The 26,000-nt window shown below is 39.1% G+C and overlaps 1 protein-coding gene across 1 annotated transcript in view; it reads right to left on the minus strand.

Annotated features, from left to right (window-relative positions):
- Window positions 1-7,822: 7,822 nt before the first annotated feature.
- COL3A1 (collagen type III alpha 1 chain) overlaps window positions 7,823-26,000 on the minus strand; it is a 51,580-nt gene continuing 33,402 nt past the window's right edge. Inside the window, exons 21-51 of the mRNA XM_065637307.1 lie at window positions 24,967-25,020; window positions 24,744-24,842; window positions 23,967-24,020; window positions 23,514-23,612; window positions 23,282-23,335; window positions 23,099-23,152; window positions 22,497-22,550; window positions 22,146-22,199; window positions 21,907-21,951; window positions 21,717-21,815; window positions 21,508-21,615; window positions 20,932-20,985; window positions 19,876-19,929; window positions 19,718-19,771; window positions 19,058-19,111; window positions 18,614-18,721; window positions 18,386-18,439; window positions 17,837-17,890; window positions 16,280-16,441; window positions 16,059-16,166; window positions 15,156-15,263; window positions 14,693-14,746; window positions 14,401-14,508; window positions 13,714-13,767; window positions 13,496-13,603; window positions 12,163-12,216; window positions 11,832-11,939; window positions 11,142-11,424; window positions 10,481-10,668; window positions 10,053-10,295; window positions 7,823-9,036 (exon numbers count right to left, since the gene is read on the minus strand). Coding sequence (XP_065493379.1) covers window positions 8,890-9,036; window positions 10,053-10,295; window positions 10,481-10,668; window positions 11,142-11,424; window positions 11,832-11,939; window positions 12,163-12,216; window positions 13,496-13,603; window positions 13,714-13,767; window positions 14,401-14,508; window positions 14,693-14,746; window positions 15,156-15,263; window positions 16,059-16,166; window positions 16,280-16,441; window positions 17,837-17,890; window positions 18,386-18,439; window positions 18,614-18,721; window positions 19,058-19,111; window positions 19,718-19,771; window positions 19,876-19,929; window positions 20,932-20,985; window positions 21,508-21,615; window positions 21,717-21,815; window positions 21,907-21,951; window positions 22,146-22,199; window positions 22,497-22,550; window positions 23,099-23,152; window positions 23,282-23,335; window positions 23,514-23,612; window positions 23,967-24,020; window positions 24,744-24,842; window positions 24,967-25,020 — 2,931 coding nt within the window. The 3' untranslated portion in view covers window positions 7,823-8,889. The remainder of the gene's footprint in view (window positions 9,037-10,052; window positions 10,296-10,480; window positions 10,669-11,141; window positions 11,425-11,831; window positions 11,940-12,162; window positions 12,217-13,495; window positions 13,604-13,713; window positions 13,768-14,400; window positions 14,509-14,692; window positions 14,747-15,155; window positions 15,264-16,058; window positions 16,167-16,279; window positions 16,442-17,836; window positions 17,891-18,385; window positions 18,440-18,613; window positions 18,722-19,057; window positions 19,112-19,717; window positions 19,772-19,875; window positions 19,930-20,931; window positions 20,986-21,507; window positions 21,616-21,716; window positions 21,816-21,906; window positions 21,952-22,145; window positions 22,200-22,496; window positions 22,551-23,098; window positions 23,153-23,281; window positions 23,336-23,513; window positions 23,613-23,966; window positions 24,021-24,743; window positions 24,843-24,966; window positions 25,021-26,000) is intronic.

Genomic DNA, 26,000 nt, shown 5'->3' on the forward strand with positions numbered 1-26,000 from the left:
TGTTTGTACCATACATGCATATGTTTATATATGTTTATACTTGTTTATAGCATACATGCATAATGCATCTCTTTCCCTCTTTAAGCATTCCCCAAAGTATTATAGAATCTTTTTAAGACAACTGAAAAAAAAAATAGAAGGGGTTGGGGGAATTTCACTGCTTTACCTCTTATCTAGGCAATGTGGCATAGCCTCATGTAAATGCAGCTTTAATTTCATGCAGCTAGAATGAATGAGCTGATAATTTGCAAAAGGTTGATTAATTTATAAGGTGGCATTAAGTAACTATCAGCTATTTATGACATTTAGCACAGTTCTGTGTTTTTTGCAAATGGCCTCAGAAATGGTAGAAAAGGCACTTTAGAGTGGTTATGATAATATATTATCCGAGACTGCATTTAAATTAAATTTGAGTCATAAGAGTTGGTTATTACTATTGTTTTCCACAACTGACCTGTCCTCAGTGAGACATGAGCCCCAGGACTGCCAGTAGCTGACACCTCTCTTGGTTTCTCAGAAACAACAGTGCAATAGTTGTGTGGCAACTGTTCACTAAAATCTCATCTAGAAAGTCAAATTCTGCTGTGCACTGCTCATAATTTGGCACTTACTCTATGTTTACATCAGTGATGGAGCTGTTGATGTGGTAGTTTAGCTTGAGCATCTAAAGAAAGACATTTGGTTTCTTTTGTAATTATATTTTAACTAGCTCATCTGGATTTGCAGTGTTTGTTCTGAAGGTACTTGTCTCATCACTGTCATGCTTTTATCCCTGTGCCACTGAACTCTAGATAGAAAATACCAAACTTTATATGTAATTACGCAGCTGATTACAGACCTGGGACCAAGCAGAGCTTACCTTGTGTGAGGGGCCCTAGGAGTGGAATGGGAGCCTGTCCTTTCTAATAGCTCATTGGGAACAAAAAAAGCAGCCAAGTATGAACAGCAACATCTTTGGTCTGTAGGGCTATGGGGAGTTTTAACACTAATTTTTCACTTTTATGGCTTGGATTTTATACAGCTACACAGTAGAATCCATTTTGAATTTCTTTTCTCAAGCAGTGTCTCCTACACTGACTGCTTTTTACAGTGTATTTAACTTTTAGATTTCTTTCAAGTGAAAACTTTGAAAGAACACATTCTTGCTGAGGGAGGAAGAAATGTGAAAGATCTTTCAGATATGTTTAGTGGGCCTTGGAGGTTATGAAAAACATTCTTAGAAATGAAAAAGTTTATCTACAAGTACAATGAACAAAGGATTCAGATTCAAGTATCGCTGCTGACTAGTTTTAGTGATCTTTCACCTTTATATTAAATATGTATTCTATTTTGTAAGGAGTTTAATAATACCTTCTCTAAGGCTTTTTCTCTTATTCCTACTTGATACTTTCTCTTATTTTGAGCAGAAAGAGATACAAAGCACAGAACTGATCACAGTGCTACAGTTTATTGGATGCATCAGTTGGTGTGCCTGGTGGTTTAACTGGGCAGCATTAACATTGCTTTACATACTGTATAATTGAGTTATATTAATATCGTAAAAAGAAAAAAAATGTTCTTGCTCCTTCTGTATTTCCTAGAGGAGCCCAGCTCTGAATACGTAGGTCAAATGTGATTGTAGCCTCTTGACTGCATCAGAGCCTTCTTGTGGAGCTCTTTATACGGAGCAGTCTGGGTGCTTAGAATGGAAAGCTAACAAGGAACTACAGATAGTTTAAGTCCTCCCTGAACAAGAGGGTTTTTTCAAATCACAGTTTTGGATTTGTGCACCTCAGTTTTAGAGTGACTATGGAGAGTTCACATTTTGGAACGGCTGAAGATATGTCTCTTCCACCTGCCTTCCATGCAGACCTTCACCTTTCCCTGCTGTTCCGGTGCTCCCTTCCAGCTCAGTGGTTATTCTGGTGTCTCTGGGTGCATGAGAGCATAACTTCAAATCTCATGGCTCCTCCATCCCAAACTCCTTCCTTGCCTGTTAGCTTCCTTGTAGCTATCAGAAATACTCAGCTCGAAGTTTTTAATATTTAAAGGATTCTGTAGAGTACCAGGAGTGCTACATGCAGTAGAAGAATGTAAGAAAGCAAATGTCATATCATTATAACTAGAAACAACACAATCAGTCTACAAAACATAGCAAGCAAATAGAGGGGAATGAGGAAGATTTTTTTTTCTCTGTGAAAGCAAGTAACGAGTCTAAAAATGGGTTAAGAGTAACAAGTATTATCTTATTACTGTTGGGTAAGAACCCCTAGGTTTCTTTTATCTCCTGTAGCTGCCTGAGATTGAGCAAAGTAGTTATTAGCCTGGTAAACACTCTCATAATCTATGGATTGTTTAAATTATTTTTTCAGGAAATGAAGGCTACGCTGAAGGTTTAATACTCTCTAGGCAGCTGGTCTGGCTGAAAGGGATATTTATAAACAGAATAGAATTCCAGGAAGACAGACAGTAAAACAATTGCAAAAGGAAAAGCAGAACTAAATGGAAACGTAGAAATGCTAATGGAAAAGAGAGATTTCCTGCAAGCAGGCAAGTACCACAGAGAAAACAGAGAATGATGGTATTATCATAAAAATATTCATGACAAAAGGTGAAACAAAATAAGAAATTTAACAGCTGAAATAGAAAAGCCAAAGAAGCTAGCAGACCCATGGACCCACTTGGCCAAACGATGCATTTATACTACAGGAAAAAAAAAAATCCTTTTGATTCTGGATTATTATGTCCAGTGGATCACAATTTCCTTGCTAGGAGTTTCAAGATTTTGCTGAAGTGTGTGACTTCAAGGATATTCTGCAGAGTTTGGAATATCCATAAGGGAACCTTCCTGAGCAAAATCGTTAGATGGTTACCAAAGAGTTAGATTCAGTTTTTTAAAAGGTAGAATGTTTTTAGCCAGCCTATTTTACATCCTGTTATGCTATTCAGAAATTTAGCTCATGTTAAAATCATAGGTAATGCCTATTAATGTATCAAATAGAGATTGTGAGAATCATTAGGAAGAATATGATTAATTATGATTAAGAATGATATGCAGTAAACCCTGACTGCCCTGAGAGAACATATGCATGTGGTCACAAAGGGAAAACTAGGTACAAAAGACCAGCTTTCTTGTGAAGCTGCTGCTCATTCCCATGAGGTGATTATTTGCCAGTATCTTTAGGTAGAGTATTATAAAAGAAATTATCTGCTTTTTCCACCAGCTAAAGAAGAAAGGACACAGTAGAGCCAATGGACTGGACAGTGTTGAGGAGGACCTGAGCAGAGTGATGCAAAGATTAGAACTGAAATGCTTTGTGGATGTACACAACATAGGAGAAAACTCAGCTTGATTGCTAATATATCTACCGTGCTGTCAGCATTCTATGTTTTATATTTGTTGGGAGAAGCTCCGAAAAAGTAATAAGGTATCAGGCAACACTAGGTCGAGCTGGATGCTGGAAGAGTCAAGTTTTTTGTCCGTCCCCCACTTGTTAAATTCTTGCACATTTTTATTTGCTTGCTGTAAGGAAAAGAAACCATCTTTCTATAACCTCTGGCTTAGGGTTTCTCTAATATTTCATTATGATCTGTTGTTTTCTCAGTGTTAGATAATGGTGCACTATCAGTTGTTTCTATTGCAAAATTATTTCCTCAACTGAGGTATTACTATCCATGCTCTAGAGAAGACTGCAGCCTTATTTAGGAGTTTTTGTGCAGAAAAAAACATGCAAATTCACGTCTGACAAAGCATCACAGAACTGCTTTTTGGCTTTAGTCATCTGAGTGAAAAATCTGATACGAACCCAACCGATTATAACAAAAGAACATTATTTCAATTCTAGAAAATTCATCAAAATATTTTTACATGTTTGGTAGGGAGCAATCTTCCCTGCAACAAAGAAACACAACATTGACAGAAGATTGTGACAATTGTAGGGGCCTGTCCTGGTTTTGTTAAGTCCAAGGTACCTGAAAAAGATAAAAAAGCTGAAAAGTAGTTATGATGGGAACTTTCACGAGACACCACTGAAATTGAAACATCTTTTAATGACTGTGTTCTCAGTGAATATGTACATAGATTCAGCAGGAAAAAATAAGTTTTGACCCTTTATCCAGAGATGTTCATGGCTAGAGGTATACTGAAAGGAGGTCATGCAGCTTCTCATGAACATCCTCTAGCAGAGAGACATTTTGGAGAAGCATAGCTTTGCCAGAGACAACTTATGGGAAAAAAAAAAAAAAAAGAAAATATGATGCCCGGTGGCCTACTAGGAAGGAGATGTCACAAGCAGGAGCGGCTGCTGTGGTGGGAAAGCAGAGTGTAGGTTACAAGTAGTGCTTGCAGAAGACATCCTCTAGGCTGAAGCTGTCGTGAGACAGCAGGTGGGAAGACAATACCACCAGGATTTTGTGCTGGTGGACATCGTTCATGCCAGGACAGCAATCTCTCAGTGTAGGGAGGCTGCGTCTCACCTTCTCCCAGTGAACAGGTAGGCAAAACACGGTAAGCATCTCTTCCTCTCCCACATCCTAAATCCTCCTGCAAAATATCTTTCCCCTCTAATACTTTAAATCTAGGTTTCTACAGCTTTTCTTTGAGAGCATAACAAGATATAATCAAGAACATCTGATTACAAGCACATGTTGAATTAAAATGCTAACTTATAATGAAAATATTTCATACATTACTGTAGCTTAAGATCTGTGCAACGAGTGCCTCATTACTCACATTTCCAGAAGAGAGGCACTTCATTTAAAAATCAGAGCCTGCCAGACCTGACTTCTTTCCTGGTGACAAAAAAACCCCATGATTTTTTGAAAGATCTATTAAAGTTTCAGTCTTGGTTGAACTGGGTATGTTATCTGTAATAAGAAATATATTCTAATTTGCTGACCGCAATGAAGCTGTGTTACCATGATAAATAATAACCAGTTCTGCAAAATAACACATTTTTCAGCTTATATAAATGATGTGTAGCTAACAAGGAACACTAGAAATGAAATTTCTCTACTAAAGCTATCAGGCCAGCCACAGCATGGCAAAGTGTGTGTTGGGAAGACCTTTCCCCTTTGTGAATTCAAAATTCTTGCAGACAGCTCTTCCTCTAAGTTACTGCCTGCAAATAGAGGCTTAAGGCTAATTAGCTGATGTCACAACAAAATGAGGGTTACAAATTACACTGCTGCTTATTTAAATATCTAGTTTCCTTTTTTATTTTTTAGCAAGGAAAGTTGTTGATAATTAGCCAACTTCCGAGCTACTTCCTAGTAGTTATTCAAATTTAGGAACTGTCCCAACCTGAATCATTAAGCAACTGTTTGCCCTGGTTCTGACTGCAAACTGACCTTAGAGGTGAAGAGCTGCAGAGACACAAATTCATTGAATGGCTCGTCCCCAAGCGGTCACCTCCAGCAGAGAGGATCGCTGACGCCAAGCTGCAGCAGGGATTTCTCCCCCCGCACCCAAAAAGGGGTGTGCAAGGGCGCTTCAGGGGAGGTTTACAGCAGTGCCTGGAGCTGCGCAGCTGTGGGGGTGATGGCCATGGAGAATCACCTAAAGGTAGGTAAGGTGGTGTGACACATGGGTGTTCATAATTATGTAAAACTAGGCTCTAATCAGCAAAGTTTTTCTGCTAGAGAAGGGTTTGCTGGATTGTTGTGTTGGGGTTTTTTTTAAACATAATTTCCATAAGGAATGTAGAAAGGAGGTGTTGAAATAGCCCCTGTGCTGCAGACAATAGTCAGGGAGTTGTGTTCACCAGAAGAAAAGCTCTGGTGTCCTGCAAAAGGTCCACACCTTTAGGTGATAATCTGCAAGTAACTGGGAAGGTGAAGTTCTAAGCAAATAATGAAAATAAAAAAGTGGTATCTTAAAGCTGTTGGTATGATCCAGGAAACTCTTTGAGGCAGGGGTGGGATTTTTTTGTTTGTTTTGGGTTTGCTTGTTTGCCACAAAGAGCCATAGTAATTTGGTGCTATGAAGTGTGTGAATATCAACTGATGTAACACACATGACTGAATAAGAAGCAGGGTATCAGAATGAGAAATTTCTTGTGTCAGTCTTATTACTGCGTGGGCAACTTATTTCCTTCGTTTTTTTCACGCCTCTCATTGAACTTCATGCCTTTCTTTCAACTGTGTAGACTACAGTATTATTTTTTTTTTATTTTTCTCCAATACAACTTTAAATTTATAAGGCAAAGTAAGATGCAATTGAATATGTGCCTAAAAATCAACTTATCTTAGAGCGTGAAGGCAGGTGTTGGTGTTTCCATATACCCTTGAAAGACCTCTGATGTGCTGCTCTGTAACAGTGAGTGATGCTGCTGCAGGCCTCAAAGTGTCAGGTAAGTTTTTTTTGGTAAATTGTATTTCCCGTGTAAAATAAAAGCTAGAGCCTTTTGCAGGCTGACACAGTAAATGAGAGTAAAAACCAATCAGCTTAGAATCTAAATCTTCTGAAGGCCAGCTTTATTTTCCAACTAATTCTTGTTTATTAACCTGATCTGTTTCATATTTTTCTTATCTCAAAGACCTTGCTATTAAAGTACAGAGGTATCAGAATCATGGTGGCTTGATAAGTGGCCGCAGGTATTTGGATCAATTAAACTATTTCAAGGTGGTCTTGGCGGGATTTCTAAAATTGTTCCAGGAATCAGCTTTCATTAGTAGAAATTATTAATCGAAGACTTCGTGACTTGTGGTTTTTTTAGAATAAAACTCCCAAACCTTCAGTTTTAGGGTTGAGTAATGGTTACCAGCCATTCACTCAGCCACAGGAGTACTGGAGATTACAGAGGCTGGGTTTTTTCTGCTGTGGAGATTAAGGACAGGTTTTCTAATCCATTTTCCAGCAGTCAGCATTCTTACCAGCTGCTTTCATAAAATTTGAACTCCAATCAAAAGACTTCCTACCATGTAATTTATGTCAGATTAATATTGTTCTGTACATGTAATTATCATCTTCCATAAATGGTAGCTATTTTCACCATAAAATGAGGCAATTTCCCGCAAGAGCCAATATTTTAAATTAGTTGTTGTTCTTTTATGTTGCATTAAGTATAGTCATGCCTGTATTGCTACTGGTTGAATTTTTTTTGTTTGAATTAACTCAGAGAAATTAATACATTGTAAGGGAACACAAATTTGGTACAAGCATAAATAGCTTGTTTTGCTTTTCTCCTCCTCAATACTACTACCCAAGGTACTGCACTGAGTAGAGTCCATTATTGAAGACATATTCCCTGAATGTGACATGGTAAGACATGCCATGAGCAAAGTGATATTATACATATATATATATATATATATATATATATATATATATATATATATATATATATATATATATATATATATATATGGTGCCGCTGCCTTTGCCCTGTAGGGGATGGGGATGCGGCGCTCAGCCGTGTGATGTTCACACTGGGGAGTGTGGTTTCCTCCCCTTGCCCATGTGTGGCAGTGACGGAGCCCGGATGGGAGCTGGGGCTGTCAATGGGGCCACTGCTGGCCCTTCAGCACCTTTCGTGCCGCTGTCCCCGTCCCCCCTGGGCATGATGACTTCTCGTGGTCAACACCCCTGCATGGGGAGGCAAGAGGGGCAGGACCCCCAGGTAACAGACAGCACCCTCGCCAATGAGCTGCCCAGGGAAGCTTCTGGAGCAGCTCCTGCTTGCCACAGCTGGTCCAACCGGGCTGCAAGATGGTGGCACCTGTTGTTTCCTTCAAACAGATTATCTTAGAAAATAATCAGTTAAAGGGGTACCAGAGTTATGTCCTGCCTGAGTAAGTTGCTTGAAGAAAGAGATACAAATAGTAAAATAAATTAGAGAGTCAGTTTTATGAAACAAGGAGTTTTATTACGATATTTTATTATGTGTCTCTGTAAGGAATAGACCAACAACCATATAAAAGCTTACAAAGATGGTTAACCTTCAACACTATAAATGTGTTAACGTGACAGAAGCTGTTCACAATTTTGCATCTTGATTGACTTTTACACAGTGAAGGGAGAATGTTCTCAACTATGACATGCCAATGACAATCTCTGACAGGAGACATTTACAATTGCTTTAAATCCTTTACTTTTTTTTTTCTTTTTTTTTTTTGAGCAAGTCAATAACCCTGACTTGCAGAGTTAGGAGTGAAAAAATACATTAGCACCATGATATTAGTCTTTTACACTTCCCTAATTTTAGTGGTCTTGACCAGCAATGACAGGAAAGTAGAGAAGCACCTTTGATAACAGCATACAATCCAACAATAAAATTATGGTGACTACTGCCGTTAAGGTATTAAACTCTTGAAATACACTGTACTTTTTCACAGCTAATCAGTACGGAAATGGACAATTTTGTACCTAATGATTCCACTGAATTGACCAATGGGTCTCAATGTGTTTTGACTGATGTTTTTAATTGATTCCTAGTTTGACTCATCAGACACATCCCAGTTTCTGTCCATGTTGAGGTAGTTGAAACAGGGAGGTCTTTCTAGCTTTCTGGACTGCATCTTAGAAGGGTAAACTTTGGTACTGGGAGCAATCAGTGCTTTGTAAATTGGCTGACATTCAACTAATTGAGCACAGTGTTGGTTTATTAAGTGTTGAAGTTGTATTATAGCACCACGGAGACATGTTTTTGAAGACGGAATTTGGTAAAAAAAAAAAAAAAAAGCAAAAAAGCATTTTTACTGTACTTTGTGTAATAGCAAAAAAAAAAAAAAAAAAAAAAAAAAATCATCCCAAACCCCTTGATATCAAATTGATTGTTCCCCCAGAAATTTTGTTAATAAATAACTGGGATACAGATGGTCACCTGTACTAGCTGACAAGGCTAAAACAAAGGAGCACAGTTGGAGTGTGAATCTGTTTGCTGGGATTTCAGAAAGAGCAGGGTCTTCGATTTATAAGAAGCAGACTGGGCCAATGTCCATGCCAAATTCCTGATCAGGACCGCCAATATCCATGGGTGCAATATCAACCACAGGCAACCTCATTGTCTTGCGCGTTCTGTATTCAAAGACTGTTTTACCCCATTCACCAGTGTGCTTCTGTGAATTTAGAAACAAACGAACGTGTTAGATAAATCAGTGTTGGGCTATATGAACATTATCCTACAGTTTACTGGATTTCAGAATTCCTGTGCCCCTCTCAACACCATGAAAACTGCTTGCAGTCTCTGTAGAATGAACATATAGATATTGTTAATTTCTGGACCTTTTATGTGAGGCTTTGTAGGATTGCAGACCTCGTGGCTCAGAGGGATGGGATCCCTCATTGACAGAGTGCTCTGGAGTGGTGCCCTGACTTGGACTGAAATGTGCTCTGCGTGCTGGGGTTTGTACAAATAGCTGCTCTGTTTGGAAAGTGGTTTTAGTTTTAGCCTCAGGAAAAAGCAACAGCAGTAATGAGGTAGCTTTTCATGTTCATGTGAAAGAAATGGCCACAAAGTGGCTACAAAGTAGACACGTTCCTGCATCCTAAATGGCAGGTTTGCCATATAGGTCAGTGTTTGTTGTGCTTTGTGGATCTTAAATGGCAGCAGGAAGAAATTGTGGATGGTGTTAACGGTGTTTTGTATTTGTTAGTGAAAAGGCTGCAGGTGCTCAGGGACCGGCACGCTCGCGGATGTTACTGCTCCTCTCCAGTACTTTGCTTCACTGTGCCTTGCTCTCTGCAGCACAATGTTTTACCTGCAAAATGCCTTCCCCTCCCCTTCCCCCCTCCCATAATTACAGCCCATGGCTTGATTCAGCTAGCCATGATGTTTTTGTATGACTAAGATGACTCCTACTACTCTTAGTTTTAAAGTTGACATGGGATAGATCAAACTGTGACTTCGCCGACTTGGATTCTGAAGCAGGGAACTAGCTGTATGCACAGCTGTAAATGGGAGTGCTACGGGAGTGGCACTTCTGGTGTAGAGAATCTCAATTTCCACAATTAGGTGTAACTGTGTCCTTTCCTTACCAAGGTCATGCAAAGTTCTCTCTTCCTTTATTATGGGGCCTAGTCCTCTAGAGGGAATTATTTATTAAACGACCATACTAAAGTCTTGTTTACTTACAGTACAGCCATCTTCCAGAACAGCATATGTGAATTTGCTGTTTCCTTCAGCCTTGATCTCACTTTCCATAGAGCTCATCAGTTTCAGAGCTTTTTTAACATTTCCATTGGCTTGATCCATGTAGGCGATGCTGTTCTTGCAGTGGTAGGTGATGTTCTGGGAGGCGCGGCTGGAGAGGATGCGCAGGAAGGCCAGCTGAACTTCTGAGACATCCTCTGGAAGCTCAGGATCTCCATAGCTGAACTGCGGAGTACAACGCATATGCAAGAGGTTTCGTTTAGTCACGTCTAAAGATGGCCCATATAGTTATTTCATTCACTAAAAACTTAGTGTAGTTTAATTTCAGGATTATTTTTTAGTACGTTACGATTTACGTCAGTACAATGTGTGTACTACCTTTTGGACGGCTAACGGTGGGAGTTTCTTACCTGGAAGCCTCCATTCATAGATTCTCCAAACCAAACGTGCTTCTTGCCCCTGCTTTCGCTGGTCCACCAGTTTTTCCTTGGCACGGTGCTGGGGTTGGCGTTGAGGCACGTCTCCCCTGTTTCCATATTACAGTATACTTTAATAGCATCCATCTTGCAGCCTTGGTTAGGATCAATCCAGTACTCTCCTAGAGGTAGAAAAATGTTAAGGGGTTCAGTATATTTGGAGAAGAATCTGCCTGTATGATGTGAAGCTTATTTCTATGCCAGATTCCTGAGCCACATTAGGAAGTATATTAATTTTGACAGAAGAAATGCCACAGAAAATAAGATATAAAAATATGCTGAGTTCATGTGAATACTGTAATATGACTGACATTTGACATATAGAACTTATACTCACATTTTTTTATCCATAAAGTTATTTAAACAAATGTTCACTTATAAGCGTGTAGGGAGTGGAGCTGAAGTCAGTGTATATATTGGGTAAATGCATAGGAAATTAAAGTTTAAAATTATTATTACATTTATCATCTTTATAATGACATATACTTAAAAAATCAAATTTTTATAGCAGATTTAAATAGTCAAAGACAACAGCATTAATGAAAAAAGGAAATCAAGATCTGCTACCACGGGTGAAAGTAAAAAGCTAACATACCACTCTTGAGCTCAGGGTGGCAGAATTTCAGATCTCTGCAGTTACGAGCTGGATTCTTCCGTGACCCATCAGGACTAATGATGTTTTCAATCTGGTTATTAATTGATTTCATTGAAGACATGATTTCAGCCAGATTGATATCATTTTCTTTTGGCTCATCTCGATATTCATAGCCATAGCTCACTGGACCTTTTTCACCAGCCCCCAGGGCAGCCGCACCACCACCACAACATGGACCGGGAGGACCAGAAGGACCAGGAAGACCAGGCTGGCCTGGTGGACCCTAAAAAGTAGTGAATGCAGTGCTGAGTAGAGATCACAGATTAAAACTAAAAGTCTGTGGATCCTAATATTAAAAAATGAGAATTCTCACATAAACATTTCATTTACTTATTCATTAAATAATGGTACTTGCTACATATAACATCTGTTAGACTTTAGGCCTTTATTTTCCTAAAATTCAAATTTTAATTTCCTGATTTTGTCAAGCTGTAACTGTCCTTCTTCTGTCTGGGCTTTGAGAAGGAGAAAGGAACCCTTTCCACCAAAATCTAGAGAATAACCTTTTCTTGGCTTTAGGAGAAATGAAATACAGAATTTTCTGAGGGAGATACTTAATTGGGAGAGCACCCGATGTTTAAAGAATAACCCCTGAAGATTTGTGTGTTCAAGTGTGCACAATTTACTTACTGCAGGGCCACTTTCCCCTCTGGTCCCACGAGGGCCAGGAGGTCCAATGGGACCTGGATAGCCGCTTGTCCCGTCTTTTCCAGGCGGCCCAGCTGGTCCTGGGGGACCCTAGAATAATGTTGAACACAAATAATACAGTCAAAATAGTTTACCAGGTAATCTCAAATTCAGAAATACTTTGTGAGAGATTTCAAACATTTCTGTATGATTTATCAGGTGTCTTTGTTCAACTGTTGCCTGTTAAGATGGCTTTTATTTAAAAAAAAAAAAAAAAAAAGCCAAACAGTCTGAATCTTTTTTCCAGTTACGCTAAGTAAGGAGTTTTTCTTACCCTTGCACCTGAAGCTCCTGGACTTCCAATTGCACCTTGTGGACCCAGGGGACCCTATGAAGAAAAGATAAGTAAGTTGTACACCTTCTAGTAATGTTTTGTATCTACCTGGATGTATGTTAAATAGAGACACTGAAACATCTTTAAGATTATATGAAACACATCCTTATAAAAAGCTTATGTCAGATACGAGCAAGAATGGTTGCCATTCTTGAACCAGAAAAAAATTATCAAATGCTCTCTATATGAAAAAAATATTAGTGATGCAATATCATCCCAAATGCAAGTAAGCCAAAAGGTATCCACAAAAGCCTTGTATGAAATCTTGTATTCATAAGAATACATAGCCAGAGGCTCAAAATGCTGTATATTGCCATAAAATCATATTACCAGTAAAGTTATTTAAATAATTTGACAAACACTTATGTTTACAAATGCGTTAAAAATTTTGCTCTCTGTATGCGCCACAAAGAACTAAGCCATATGTTTAAAAATTATTCATTATCTCCCTGCTGGAGTGTAAATGAGAATTTATCAGATATTTTTCTACTTGTGTTATAAGTCAGAAAACAGGTTATATTGTGGTGTTAAAGAGGTTGGTATTGGTGGCATTTATAGTTAACACTTCCATCATTTTGCCATCATTGTTAGATAAACGGCATGATTTTTGGTTCCTTGATTCTCACTTCTATCATGAGTGCTATTAATACTTCTTTTCAGTATATATCCCTCTTAAAATTTTTACTTGTCATAAATACCTTGGGCATGCCTGTCTATTACCCTTCAATTCTTTTAGCAATCAAGAACTGTTCGAAATGGCAATGCATGTTTACATTTCAGTAGTTTACAAAGTTTACAATGTTGTGCCCATTTTGCTCTAATACTAATGACTGCAAAAGCAGCATGACAGAGGTGTTTGGACTCTGAATAGCTTTTTCATGGATTTAGATGTCTGTCTAGCATAAATTTCTAACAGACAAATAATTCAACTCCTATTTCTACCTTTTACAATTTAGTCAGGAATAGTATATACAAATGCATGGGAAATGTGTTTATTCTAGGCAAAGGCAGACATGCAGCTGGAAGGGGTTTTAGCAAACCCAGCTTTAGCTCCTAGCAGCTTCTTCCAGTTCTTCATTAACACTTAATTCAGGGTGATTCAGGGGAACTGCACTTTCTAACACATTTGACAATCAAATTACACAGGTTCTTTATTTCTTTATATATTTTTTTTCTTTCCTCAGTAAATTAGTTAAGGCTAACTAGTTACCTGAGACCCAAACCACAGGAACTAAGACCAGCTGTAATTCCCCATCGAGTGCAGAATACTCACAGGTGGACCAGGGAGCCCGGGAGTTCCAGGAAATCCTCTATGACCCTTTATGCCGGCGCTGCCTCTTTCACCAGTTTCACCTTTGTCACCGCGAGGACCTTGAGGACCCTTTCAGAGTAGATTTACAATAAAAACAATATACAAAGAAATATTAAAAATGCCCAAGTAACAGGAGATAGCAAATGTATGATATCACAGGCACTTTAAATAAGACTTACAGCAGGACCTCGAGCACCAGCAGGACCAGCAGAGCCAGGAGGGCCAGGTGGACCCTGTGACACAATAAGAATAAGATAGCATGGATCACCTGGAGTTGACTAGACTGCCTTTTTACTTCCAGATAAGCAGCATGTTCAAAGCCAGCAGCTGTTCAGAAACAAGGGGAAGCTCCGCACACACTATATAATCAGCAAGAATTTTGGTCAGCTCCTTTTTCTACCAATAGTAGTCTTACTCAGCTGCTTGTAGGCAGCAATACAGACCATATGCACTGGTCCCCTTCTTCATTCTGTGAGGTGCTCAGCACTCAAGCTGTGCTGGTGTCAGCACTTCTCAGAAATAACTTGAGGACTTCCAAAGTTAGTCCTTTAGTTTAAATAAATAACATCACTTCAGCTGCATGAGCACCAGATGGGACAGAAATTAAGACAGGACCTACTGGGATGATGTGCGTTTTGGCATCCTAAAAGGTACGTGGATTTTGAGCTTAATATATATACAATTGTCAGGAACATAAACTGTGATGTCTTTCCCCTTGATATTCTTACAAAAGAGGTCCTCGATGCCAAGAACTATTACAGTAACAAATGTATGACTCTTCCAAACTTGTACTTCATTACAGCATGAAATCGATTTGGCATAGGAAAGGTCTGTAAATAAGCAGTAAGCTTCTACTTTGGTCTTACCTGAAATCCTCTTTCACCAGCTTTTCCAGGTGCACCAGTGTTACCTGCAGGTCCAGGGTGACCAGGAGGTCCCGGAGGGCCAGGAGAGCCGTTTTCACCACGGTCACCCTGCAGATAGCCACAGATGACAGGGTAAGATATTTAATTTTTTACAGAACTGTAGTGTAAAAACTGCATTCAGTGGAGCGTAAGAGATTCAAGGAACAAGTTAGAGAGGGCAGAACTAGCTACATATGTTGTAATCTCTACATAACATTTACTTGGCAATCTAAAGATACTGGTGATTCCTTACTTTGCCTCCTGGGGAGCCATCACGTCCAGGTGAGCCATCTGAGCCAGGGTTACCCTGGAAAAAAAGAAGGGTACAATTTGTTCCTAAGCTGGATGATGAGCAGACAGCTTCTTTTCCACTAAGCTTAAATCTCATCAAAGAAAGAGAAAGTTTTCAAGAGGGAAGAGTTCCTGGAGGTGGAAGGGCCCATAAAAGATCTACCAGACCTGCATTATTTTGTAGGCGTACAGGCAGCACAGTCTCTTGTTCAGTTCCAAGTGAGACAGACACGTGGCCCACAGGTAGTAAAAGCTGGAGAAGAGTTAGCAGCCCACACCACCTTACGTGAGGATGTCATCTGGCCAGGCCCTTTATGCATCAGGCGCTTGAGGGAGGCTTTGTGAACCTTATGGCATATTTACTGCCCCAGTCTCCCATCTGTAATGCACTCACTAGAGCAGGAAGGTCTAACACATGCACTCACATCTCGGCCAGGCTCTCCAGGTAAGCCTCTCTGCCCAATAGGACCTTGTGGACCAGGAGCACCGCGTTCTCCTGGGACACCATTGGTGCCTGGTTTACCATCTTCACCCTGAACAAAAGGGAAAGGATTTTGTTGCAGATAAATACTTATAAATAATACCATCGTATTATACATCTTTAATTAAATATGCAGTGATTGTGAAGGAGACCTAATAAAGTAAAGGGCCAGGGTGACTTTGGTGATTGTAAATACTCAAAATAAGAAAGATAAAAACTTGGCCAACTAGTTTCTTTTCATCACTAGTAATATTCATGCAAGGCCATTGAACCCAGGGAATGTTCCCTATTTTGTCAGCTAAGAAATAAAAAATGGGTAGATCTCTTGTTTTGTTCCTAAAAACAACCAAAGCAGTTAACAAAAAAATGCTGCTCTATCACAATATTAGTGATAAAATACAAACTAAGCCTCGCACCAACTTTTCTAGAGAGAGGTGAAAGTATTTTCTTGTTTGGGTCATAATATTTAAGCAAGAAACATATTGAGAATTAAACAAAAATAACTTGCAGTAGGTGAAACAATGACTCAATTCTTGTCTCAATGAGAGTTTATAGCCCATTTCCCTCCTTAGGTGGGTGAAGCTGGTTATAGACTTCTAGATAATCTGATCCAGGACTCTTGGTAATAGGGATTAAAATCAATTTCACGTCCTGCAGCTGCTTGTTACCAGACATTTTAAAGCCTGATCTTATGGACGTAAACAAAACTAACTGCACAGTATGTTGTCTCTGGACAAAAAATACAACACACTCATTACATTTTTTGTAACACAGAGCTATTTTTAGCAGCTGGATTACAGTTGTTGTGTTAGCTCTGAGGCTGTTGCTGCAGAGAATGCACACTCACCTTGGCCCCCGCCATCCCGGGCGGACCGCTTGGACCACGCAGACCTGGCAAACCCGTGTTACCGCGGCCACCGACGATGCCCTGAGGACCTGGTTCGCCTGGTGCCCCCTGTTTAGGAAAAGTCAGCTCAGTCATTACTGAGGATCTTCAACATTCATCAGGTGGCTTCTTATTCTTGACAATCCCTGTCAATTAGTGTAACTGGCTGGACATGTACTTACCCTTTCTCCTCGTGCGCCTGGTGGCCCTTTTTCACCAGGTGAGCCGGGCTCACCTCTTGTTCCAGCAGGTCCTGGACTGCCAGGAGAACCAGAGCTACCAGGTGGTCCAGGAGGCCCATCCTTGCCTGCAGGCCCCACGTTACCAGGGGGACCTGGACTACCCTAAAAGGAATTTGAAAGAGAAGAGTGTGAGCTGTGGTATCTGAAACAGGAGCACATGCTCCCTGGTGTTGATCTTTCCTCATGAAAGCCAAGCAGATGATTCACTGCCTGAAGGTGGATTTAGGGTCCAACCTCTATGCACCCAAATCTGATCTGGTCTTGTAAAGAGAATCCTTTCACATACCACTTTCAAACCTGTTTTTTGTCTCCCTACTGTCTGGGCATATGGTTTGCATCGTCCAACACCTGCACGGTTGGATGCCCAATGTTTGTCATGCAGCCAGCACAGGATACGTGTTCCTTACCCAGGGCTCTGCCACAGAAATTTGAAATAGTTGCAGACTCTACTGATTTCTTGAACCACTTAAAGCCAGATGGCTTTAAAGGGCTATCTTGGACACATGCAGAATAAAATGTCTTTCATTAAAACGCTCAGCCAATCCATGGAAAGAATTACAGTGACTTTAATAGGACCTTTAATTAAAATCCTACTTTTTATTCAGCAATATTCAAATTTGTATCTGTCTGTAACTATAAGCAGAAAACAAACATCTCTTTATCCAAATATAAAAGTTTTCTTTATATCTCAGTTACTGTACAACAAAAGATAACTTACAATTTTTACTTTAAAAGGGGTAAATCCATTGTATCACTTGTATTTCCTCAATTTTTAAAGAATCAAAAATCAGAATCTAATTTTTACAATGCGAATAAAAAGTAGATGCATGTTGAACATGCAAGGATGTTATGAAACAGCTTCTCTTCACACACATAGATATTCTATAAAATACTGGAATCAGTTGATGCATCAGCATATATTTTTATAATGGGACACTGGAGACTGGTAGCTTAAACTTCAGACGTAGCCCAGATCATAAGAGAGGAAAATTTGCCACAAGAATCTTTCCAAACTCCTCTGTACCAAGGTAATGAAATCTTATGCTATTCCATTCTACATGCAAGTAGAAAAAAAAAAATTCTCAACAGTGATCTACAAAATGTAGTTTTGCAAATGCATAGCAATTCAAGGTGCTGAACTGAATATTTCTTGCATCGTAAAAGAACAAGAGCAAAGACAGGATGTTTGCCATCCACAGAAATAAGGACCTGATCCAGGAGAAGGACTCCACTAGCTCTGATGGGCTTTGGAAAGCAAACTGTAACAGGAGAAGTGTCAAGACAGTAAGTGAATAAATTGCTATTCTGTATGAAATAAGAGGAGAATAAATGCTCTTTTGCAGAATTTTTTCCCCTAAGTCCAAACATCATAGTCAAAATGCTTTTGCTTATTCTATATTCATGTCAAGCTACATACAGCTTAATATAGTGTAAGATATTACTATATGTCTAAATACATCCACAAGGTAAGAATAAAAGGGGGATAAGACAACTTACATTACTGCCAGGAGGACCAGGTAGACCACGAGCACCAGGGAAACCAGCAGCACCCTGTAAGAGATCAATACTTTCAGTTGTCATTTTCTGAAGATTAGAAAAACATGAACAGATTGATTTTTGTACAATGGCTGACTTTGAATTATATTTAGCTGTTTTGCTTAAAACCTTTTTGTTTGTTTGTTTTTGTGGGGTTTGGTTTGGTTTGTTTGTTTGTTTTGGCAAGGGAAGGTCTCACATGTTCCTCAAAGGTGAACTAGTGGACTCTGAGAAACTTGGCAAAGACAGCATGTAAATCTAATAACTGTGTAGATAAGCCATTTTATAGCTTTGGATCGTTGTGCCAAAAGGTATTTTGGCACCTTACTTACACTAAAATCAATGTAATCCAGATCACTAAACACCTCAACTTTAATTACTTGTTCTGGAACACTAATTATTCTTGAACTGCAGATATTAAAGTCACTGAAGGTCTTATTTTTCATTTACATCATGTTTATTGTAATAGATAGAGTTATTTATCAGTGACTAAGTCAAAGAGATACTCACAGGACCTCCAGGAGATCCACGTTCTCCCTTTATTCCTTGGGGACCAGGTGGACCCTATATGGAAGGAAATAAGATAGAGGAAATGATTTGATAAATAGATTAAAAATACTGTAAGTGTCATGAAGTGTCAGGCAGTTCAAATGCTTGCACTTGGGCCCAGCCACCCTGAGGCTGAGGGAGAACTCAAGAAACCTCTCTCTGAAGCAATAAGGAACAGCAAAAACTTACTGGTGCACCAGGACCGCCTTGTGGACCTGCAGCTCCAGGGGGTCCAGCCTCTCCTCTCAGACCAGGTGGGCCTCTTTCTCCTTTCCCACCAGGTTCTCCATTTTGGCCCTGTAGAAAAATTATATTGTTATTTTACAACTCAAAAAATGCAGATAATATCACTGTAATAAGAAACCCTATCCAGGTACACTTCAGAAGGGAACTTAACTATTAAATTAAATGTGAATGCAGTTGAACTCTGTTGGTCTACCAGTACAGGAAGGGAAGGATACAGACATTTTACACTATGTGTGACCAAGTACAGAAAGAGTAGTAAATTAATCCAATTATGTAGCAGGTATGTATATTAAGGGGGTTACAGGAAGCCCTTCTGAGATATGGATGAACTCAGAGAAACTAAAAACTGATAATCACATTCAATTGCTTTTAAGTATTTATACTTACTGGAGCTCCAGGGAAGCCAGCAGGTCCAGGAAGACCTTGTTCTCCTCGTTCACCCTGTAGAAAACAACATGTCAGCAATGCAAGATGTTATAAAGATAGGCCTCACTTTACAAGTTAGAGAACACTCCCATGAATACTGCTGAAGTTTCTTTGTCTTATCAGCCTTTAGAGGAAAAAAAAAAAACAAAACAACAAACCAAGAGTTGGTGCTGAGTTCTAAAAACAACTGTTCAGGATTATCTAAAGTGTGACAAACCAATCTCAGTTACACCTCTATAAACCCTGAGCAAAATCCCCAGTGTTCCCCAGACCCAGCTGAGATCCAAATATGCTTGTTTTATCAATCTAAAATACAAATATAAGAATAAGAGTATTTTTAAAAGTTTGGATAACTGTAAGACAAGAGGGAAACAACTATTGCTCACACTCCTGTCCTGACCTGTCACCGCAGCCCACTAAGCCCTTTACAGTGTTAAAAGCGCTGATCTTCTGAAGTCCTTAGCACCTGTAAATCCCAAGAGTCAACAGGACCCAAATGTGCTTATTTATTTTGGCCACAAGCCATGTGAGTTCCTGGCAGGGCAGGTGCCATACTGATGTCTATACGTGGCTAGAGGAGCCACGGTAAAGTTCTACTGGCAGAAAAGTGCTGTCACTTACAGGACCACCACGGGAACCCACGGGGCCTGGGGCTCCTGCCGGACCAGTCTCTCCCTGTAAGGAACAAGAATGATCACTGGGTGGTTTAATTCTTCCCATGAGACAGCCACCAGTGTGACTGTTTGCAGTGTCAAACATCATTACAAAGGATGCTTTACCTTATCTCCAGGTGGGCCAGCAGGACCAGGAGGACCAATGGGACCCACATTACCCTAAAAAATTAGAAAATAATGTATTTTTGTATCAAAATATGACAATGTTAATTCCTCTATTTTGATCAATAGCATCTATGTTTCAGCATAAACAGGTTGCTAAAAATATTTAAATGGAAGAAAGTCTACAGTTCCAGTGTGTTTTTGCACACTATGTTTTGGAGTGACACTGAGATCACACCATTTTGCGATGAGAGAAATCTCCAATTGATTTATCCTTTTTTTTTCTTTTTTTTCTTTTTTTTTTTTTCCTTTTTTCCCCCACCATCCAAAACCTCTTTCAAGGGTAGACAATTAAAGTTATCCTTTGCCTAACTTTTCATATAGATTATTGGTCCATATTTCTTCAGTATATGTTCAACATCTTTTCACTTGCCCCTTTTTTCTTCCTTGAGAATTTAATGCATACCTGACAGTTTGAAATACATTTTTTATATTTCTTACATCTCATACACCTGCAATTTTATATTTGTCACCCTCCTCATTATTTTAATATATATACTGCTTGCAGGTACTCAGTAGATGTATGTATATATTTCAAGTGTCTGTTTTATGTGTGATGCTATATAGATGTATAAATATATCATATATAGTAACCTACAGAAGTATTCTGTATCAAAACACTTACTGTCATCCTGTCTTTTTGTGCTTCATTATAACCAGCATCCTCCTCATCAGTCAGCTAGATTTAGTTAGCTAGCAACATCTTCTCTACTTCTATATTGGTGCTTTCCCTCCAAAACATTGCCCCAATTAATTATAATCTTCTGCTTGCAAAAAAAATCTATATTGTCTACCCAAGCAGCTGTAATCACAAAAACTAATATTAGGTCTAGTTTAGTTAACGAAACCAGATTTGCACTGCTGGAATGAAATGCAATGCGATTACAACTTTACCTCTCCTAGATTATATTTATTCATTGTAAGTTTACTCATGCTTTAAGTGTAGACTATGTGAAGCTAATTGATAAACTGCTAGATGTTTAAGTAAAGAGTACTCACTCTCTCTCCTCTTGCACCAGGAATGCCATCAGCACCTTTGCCACCAGGTTCTCCCTAGCAAGCATAGGATGTAAAAAGCATAAGCAAAAAGCAAACGTAAGATAAGCATAAGGAGGGGAAAAAAAAGGAGGATTAAAACATTACTGAGGAGAGGATCTCAAATTGAAGGTGTCTCAATAACCAGGTTTCCTTATTGTGATCATACCAAACTAAACTTGGGGATGGCATTCTCCCCAGTATTCAGCCTCAGATACTGAATACTTTGATGGAAAAACTCCTGAATTGCCCATGGTATGAACTATTGTCATTGTTTATCAGCTTGATCAGAACAGTTTTGATGTATCCCTCCCCTGAGAGACCTAACACAGCAAAGTATCCAGCATATATCAAACCAGGTGAAAAATCCTGTATCTTTTTAACATACAGGACTGATATCACACTGCTAAATCAACAATACTGCTACACAGTCACTTCCTCTGAGATCAGGCCAAAAGTGAAAACGTGAACAAAACCAGTGCCTTGTGGGAAGCAAAAATGGAGTTAGTATAAATCTGGCAGTGTGCGTGGGTGTGTCACCTTATCCCCTTTTGGTCCAGGACTTCCAGAAGCTCCTCTTTCTCCTGGCATTCCCTGTAAGCCAGGCAGCCCTGTGCCTCCAGGGGGTCCAGGAGGTCCAGGAGGACCCTGAAGAGTAACAAAAAAATAATTAGAGAAAGATTTAAAAAAAAAAAAAAAGAACCCAAATGATGCCCACAGTAGAAGGAAATAAGCAAGTCTGTGGGTACCTTGGCACCTTCTGAGCCAGCAGGACCTGGCCCACCCCTCGTTCCAGGAGGCCCTGGAGGACCTTGTGCACCACGTTCACCTGGGACACCATTTTCACCCTGTGGCAAAGAAATGTGTTATTCTTGGTTGGCAAGCTCATAGTTTGTTAATTCCTTACTGTAATTAGAGAACTGTTGTTGTTTGATTTACCTTAGGGCCTGGGAATCCGGGTCCTCCAATATCACCCTTTGGCCCCTGTTTATGATAGAAAATAAATCTAAGTTGTCCATGCACTTAGCGAATCTGCATTGTGGCTAGCACTCTGTTTCTCTTGCCTATTATCCCTTAAAGCAGATTTCTCTGCTCTTCAGCATGCCAATACCTGAGTTTGGAAATGTAATCTAATATATTTTTCATTGTTTTTTTTAAAAAAAGGAAGTACTACTTACTGGTTCTCCAGGCTTTCCATTCTCTCCAGCTGGTCCTGGTCCACCAGGCAATCCCTATATGAAGGAACAGTATTATTATCTCTGTTACACAGATAAACTATGCATTTCCCTATCTAGCAAATATTTTTGACACGAAGATGTGTAGCCAACTCATTCTAATCCTTTACAAAGTAGGAGGTGCTAATTTGATAGCTAGCGGTTTTATGTGACATGATCTATTGAGCTAGCCATCTGGTTTGCAATTATGAAATACTAAGCAATAAGTTTTGTTGAGTGGTTGATTTCTCTGTGTGTTAGTTGTGAGTTAAGTCTATTAAAAATAATCAGAAACCAATAAACAGCACACAGCACCTGGAGACCAGGTGGTCCTGCTGGTCCCGGTTCTCCTCTCTCCCCAGAAGCACCCTAGAATCAAACAAAAGAGGGGGGAAAAAAAAAAGTGAGCTTGTCTGAGAACATTTCAACATATAAATACCTCCACACCACCTCTAATCTAGGTGTCTTTATCATGATCTGATGATGATGTTGCACAATCCCAAAGGCTAATATATCTTGGTGTTCTGGTATTTGCTCTTTTTGTTCCAACCATTACATATAATTCAGCAGACACATTTATACTTGATACTAGTCTGAAATGCCAGCTCTGATAGATGTTAAAGGGAGCAATAATTGCTTCTATTTAAAAAGGTGGTAGATACCCAAGAGCTCTAAATAGACATTTCATTTCAACTTATACCAGCTATACCTGACTCAGGTTTCTCCTAACAAAGTTTTGAGTATTAATTTATCAAAATATTGACAAAGAAGAGCTCTTTTATTTGTCTTCAGAAAAGGAGATTTCTTTATATCATTAAAAATGTTTTCCTTCCTCTAAATTCACAGTCTCTATCTGCAGATACCAGACCAGCTTGGCAATAACTCATAATGGTCTCTTACAGGACCACCACACTTACAGTAGGTCCAGGAGGACCCGGGAGGCCAACATCACCGTTCTTCCCAGCCGGACCCTACAGAAAGACAAAATTAGGCTATTTATTATGGGTTCATATAATTTTTAGGAGAGTGACAAAATTATTATTCATATTATGTCATTAGTAAAGTAATATGTAATTAAACAGAATGTTAATGAAACTTACAGGTGTTCCAGGTGGTCCACCAGGGCCTCTTTCTCCATTCTTACCGGGTGCACCCTTACAAAAGAGAAAGATCACATTTAGAATCTGAGAGATCTCATTTAGAATCCCTCTTCTGCTCAACACACCTTAAGCTTAACTTAAAGCAGCATAACTTAAAGCTACAGCACCCAATAGTCCCACTATGGAGCAGCTGAACAGCTGACAGTTGAAAAAATGGAGAAATTGCACTCACCTCATTGCCCTTTGGACCAGGGAACCCCATGACACCTGGTTGACCACGGGGGCCTGGGGGGCCAGGTGGACCAGAGCGACCAGATTCACCCTGACTACCCTGGGATTAAAACAACAACAACAAAAGACAATGTGGCATTTGTTAGGGGAAATAAAGGAATATCCATGACTCGTTAAATGGTGAGTGAGGGTGAGATCAGGCTACAGATATTGTCACCTAAACTTTTATGTGTTTTGTATTTCAACTAAGCTTCTGTATATTCTGTATTTTAAATAGTATTAAATGACAAGATTTACAGAATGTTATTACAATGAGACAGCATATAAGGTGCTCTGGTAATTAAACAAAAAAAGAGACAATCTGACTGTGATAACAACCTGTCATGTAGATACTGTGAGATGAGGGTAAGGTCAGTGGGAGGACTGGGCTAAAATATTTGCACAATGTACGTACTGGAGGGCCGGGTTTCCCATCGCTTCCAGGGCTTCCTGGAATTCCAGGCAAACCCTACGATGAAAGAGAAAAAGGTGTTATTCTTCAGTTTAAAATGTACAGTATTAAGTTACAATACATAAATATATAACAACACATTTTAAACTACTTGCTTTATTTTAACCTCTTTAATGAACATTAAAACTCCGCCCATTTCCCCCCATCCCATTAAGGAGAAAAATTGGAGAAAGCTAACAAATTATTTTGTTAGGAGTTTCTCTCTTTCTCCGAGAGTCATTGGATATAATCAATGCATTGTACCTTAACCAATGTGCACAAAAGCAGTATTCTTTCATTTATTTGGGAAGAAAACTCATTTCAGATGGTCAAATCAAGGAATGAAACAATTTTGACTAGGTACCTCTACTTAAAAGTAACAAAATTTATAACATATTTTAGTTAACTTGTTTTATATTTTTAAATATTATTTTTGTTATATTTTAAATCATTCATTGCCACTTCCAATAAAATCTTCTTTAGCTTCCAGAAGCCTGCAGTCAGGCTGACTTTTGAATTTCAATGCATTTGTTGTCAGCAGTTGCTAATTTTTAGTATAGCTCACAGAATGTTGTTACATTCTGTATATACTACGCAACAGGTTATTTGAGGCAGGAATGTATGTATGTACTCAAAGGAATTAAGACTGCGTTTTTCTAATTGGACTCCTCTATTGTCTCAGCTCAGATGAGGCATCTGTAATAGAGTTGATCTCCGTTTCTTGGAGATGTCCCGTCTTACTCTCATTCCGGGAAGCCCTGGGCCTCCATCTTGTCCACGCTCTCCTGCGGGTCCACTGGGGCCAGGAGGACCTGGGCTGCCACGTTCACCGGCAGGACCCTACAAACGAGATGTTGCAACTCACAGCAAGGGAATCGGCATCAGACTGAATCCAAAGTTTTCCACTCAAATTCACATGGGTTCTCCAGAAGTTTGGGGTTTTTTTCTAGAGGAAGACTTCTACCTTTTCACCTGGAAGTCCATTGCTACCAGGTAAGCCACGGAAACCGGGGGAGCCCTGCCAAATAAAAGAACAAAATACGGATCACAGGCAATAGGACTTAGGTAATGGCAACTGTTTTTTTTCTATACTATTTACCATTAGACACGTTATTATGAAAATTAGTGAAAGAAATAGATGGAAATTACATTTCACTGTAGCAAGAAAGTCTACAGAATTATTTTCTCTTTGGATACAACTCTCCTTCTGAAGTCACAGTCCATCCTCCATTATTTTTAACTGGCCCAGCATTGGTTACTTGTTACATGAGTTTTCCAAATTTGGATCAAAAATAACATATTCAGTCTTGAACAATTACTTTCTTCTAATTCAATACTGAAAAGAGCTCTAGTGTATTGTTTTAATACTTATATTTACTACTATCTTCATTGCTTACAAGAAATTTGAATTATAAAATTTAATTTGCAGCCTTATTTATATAGGTAGTATGCTGAATATGTTCACTTTGCATCTTTGGTTCCTCATAGCTTCAGCAAACACTCCAATCAATTATCACCAGTAGGTGTAACAAACAGATCAGCACAATTTCCTTTGCTTCAGATGGGAACAGGAATTTAAACTTTTTAAGGGTATTGCTATTTATTTTGTTGAATAAATGACTCAGGAATTTCTTTGTGAGAAGGGTCTTTGGAAAATTATCAAATCTACTCGCCAAAAAACCTGTAGGCAATAAAGACATCATAACATAGAAGACATCCTGACAATATCGTTTTTATCGACATTATTGACATTTAAGATCTATTGACAATAAAGATGTTGACATAAAGACATATCCTGAATGTAGAAGAATTTGCATTAATTTCACTTTCCAGAGCTGAAATTTTGTGATTGTTCATTTTTGTTAACTGAGAAGTAATTTTGAAATTTGTATTTATTTTTTTTTCCTGTGTAGTTCTCACAGTTTATGGTTGCTTTTCAGCACAAATCTTTTGATAACACTTCCTGGTATATAAAATCACTGCTTCTTCAATATCAAA

Source organism: Caloenas nicobarica, chromosome 6 (assembly GCF_036013445.1).
Source record: "Caloenas nicobarica isolate bCalNic1 chromosome 6, bCalNic1.hap1, whole genome shotgun sequence".
Taxonomy (NCBI): domain Eukaryota; kingdom Metazoa; phylum Chordata; class Aves; order Columbiformes; family Columbidae; genus Caloenas; species Caloenas nicobarica.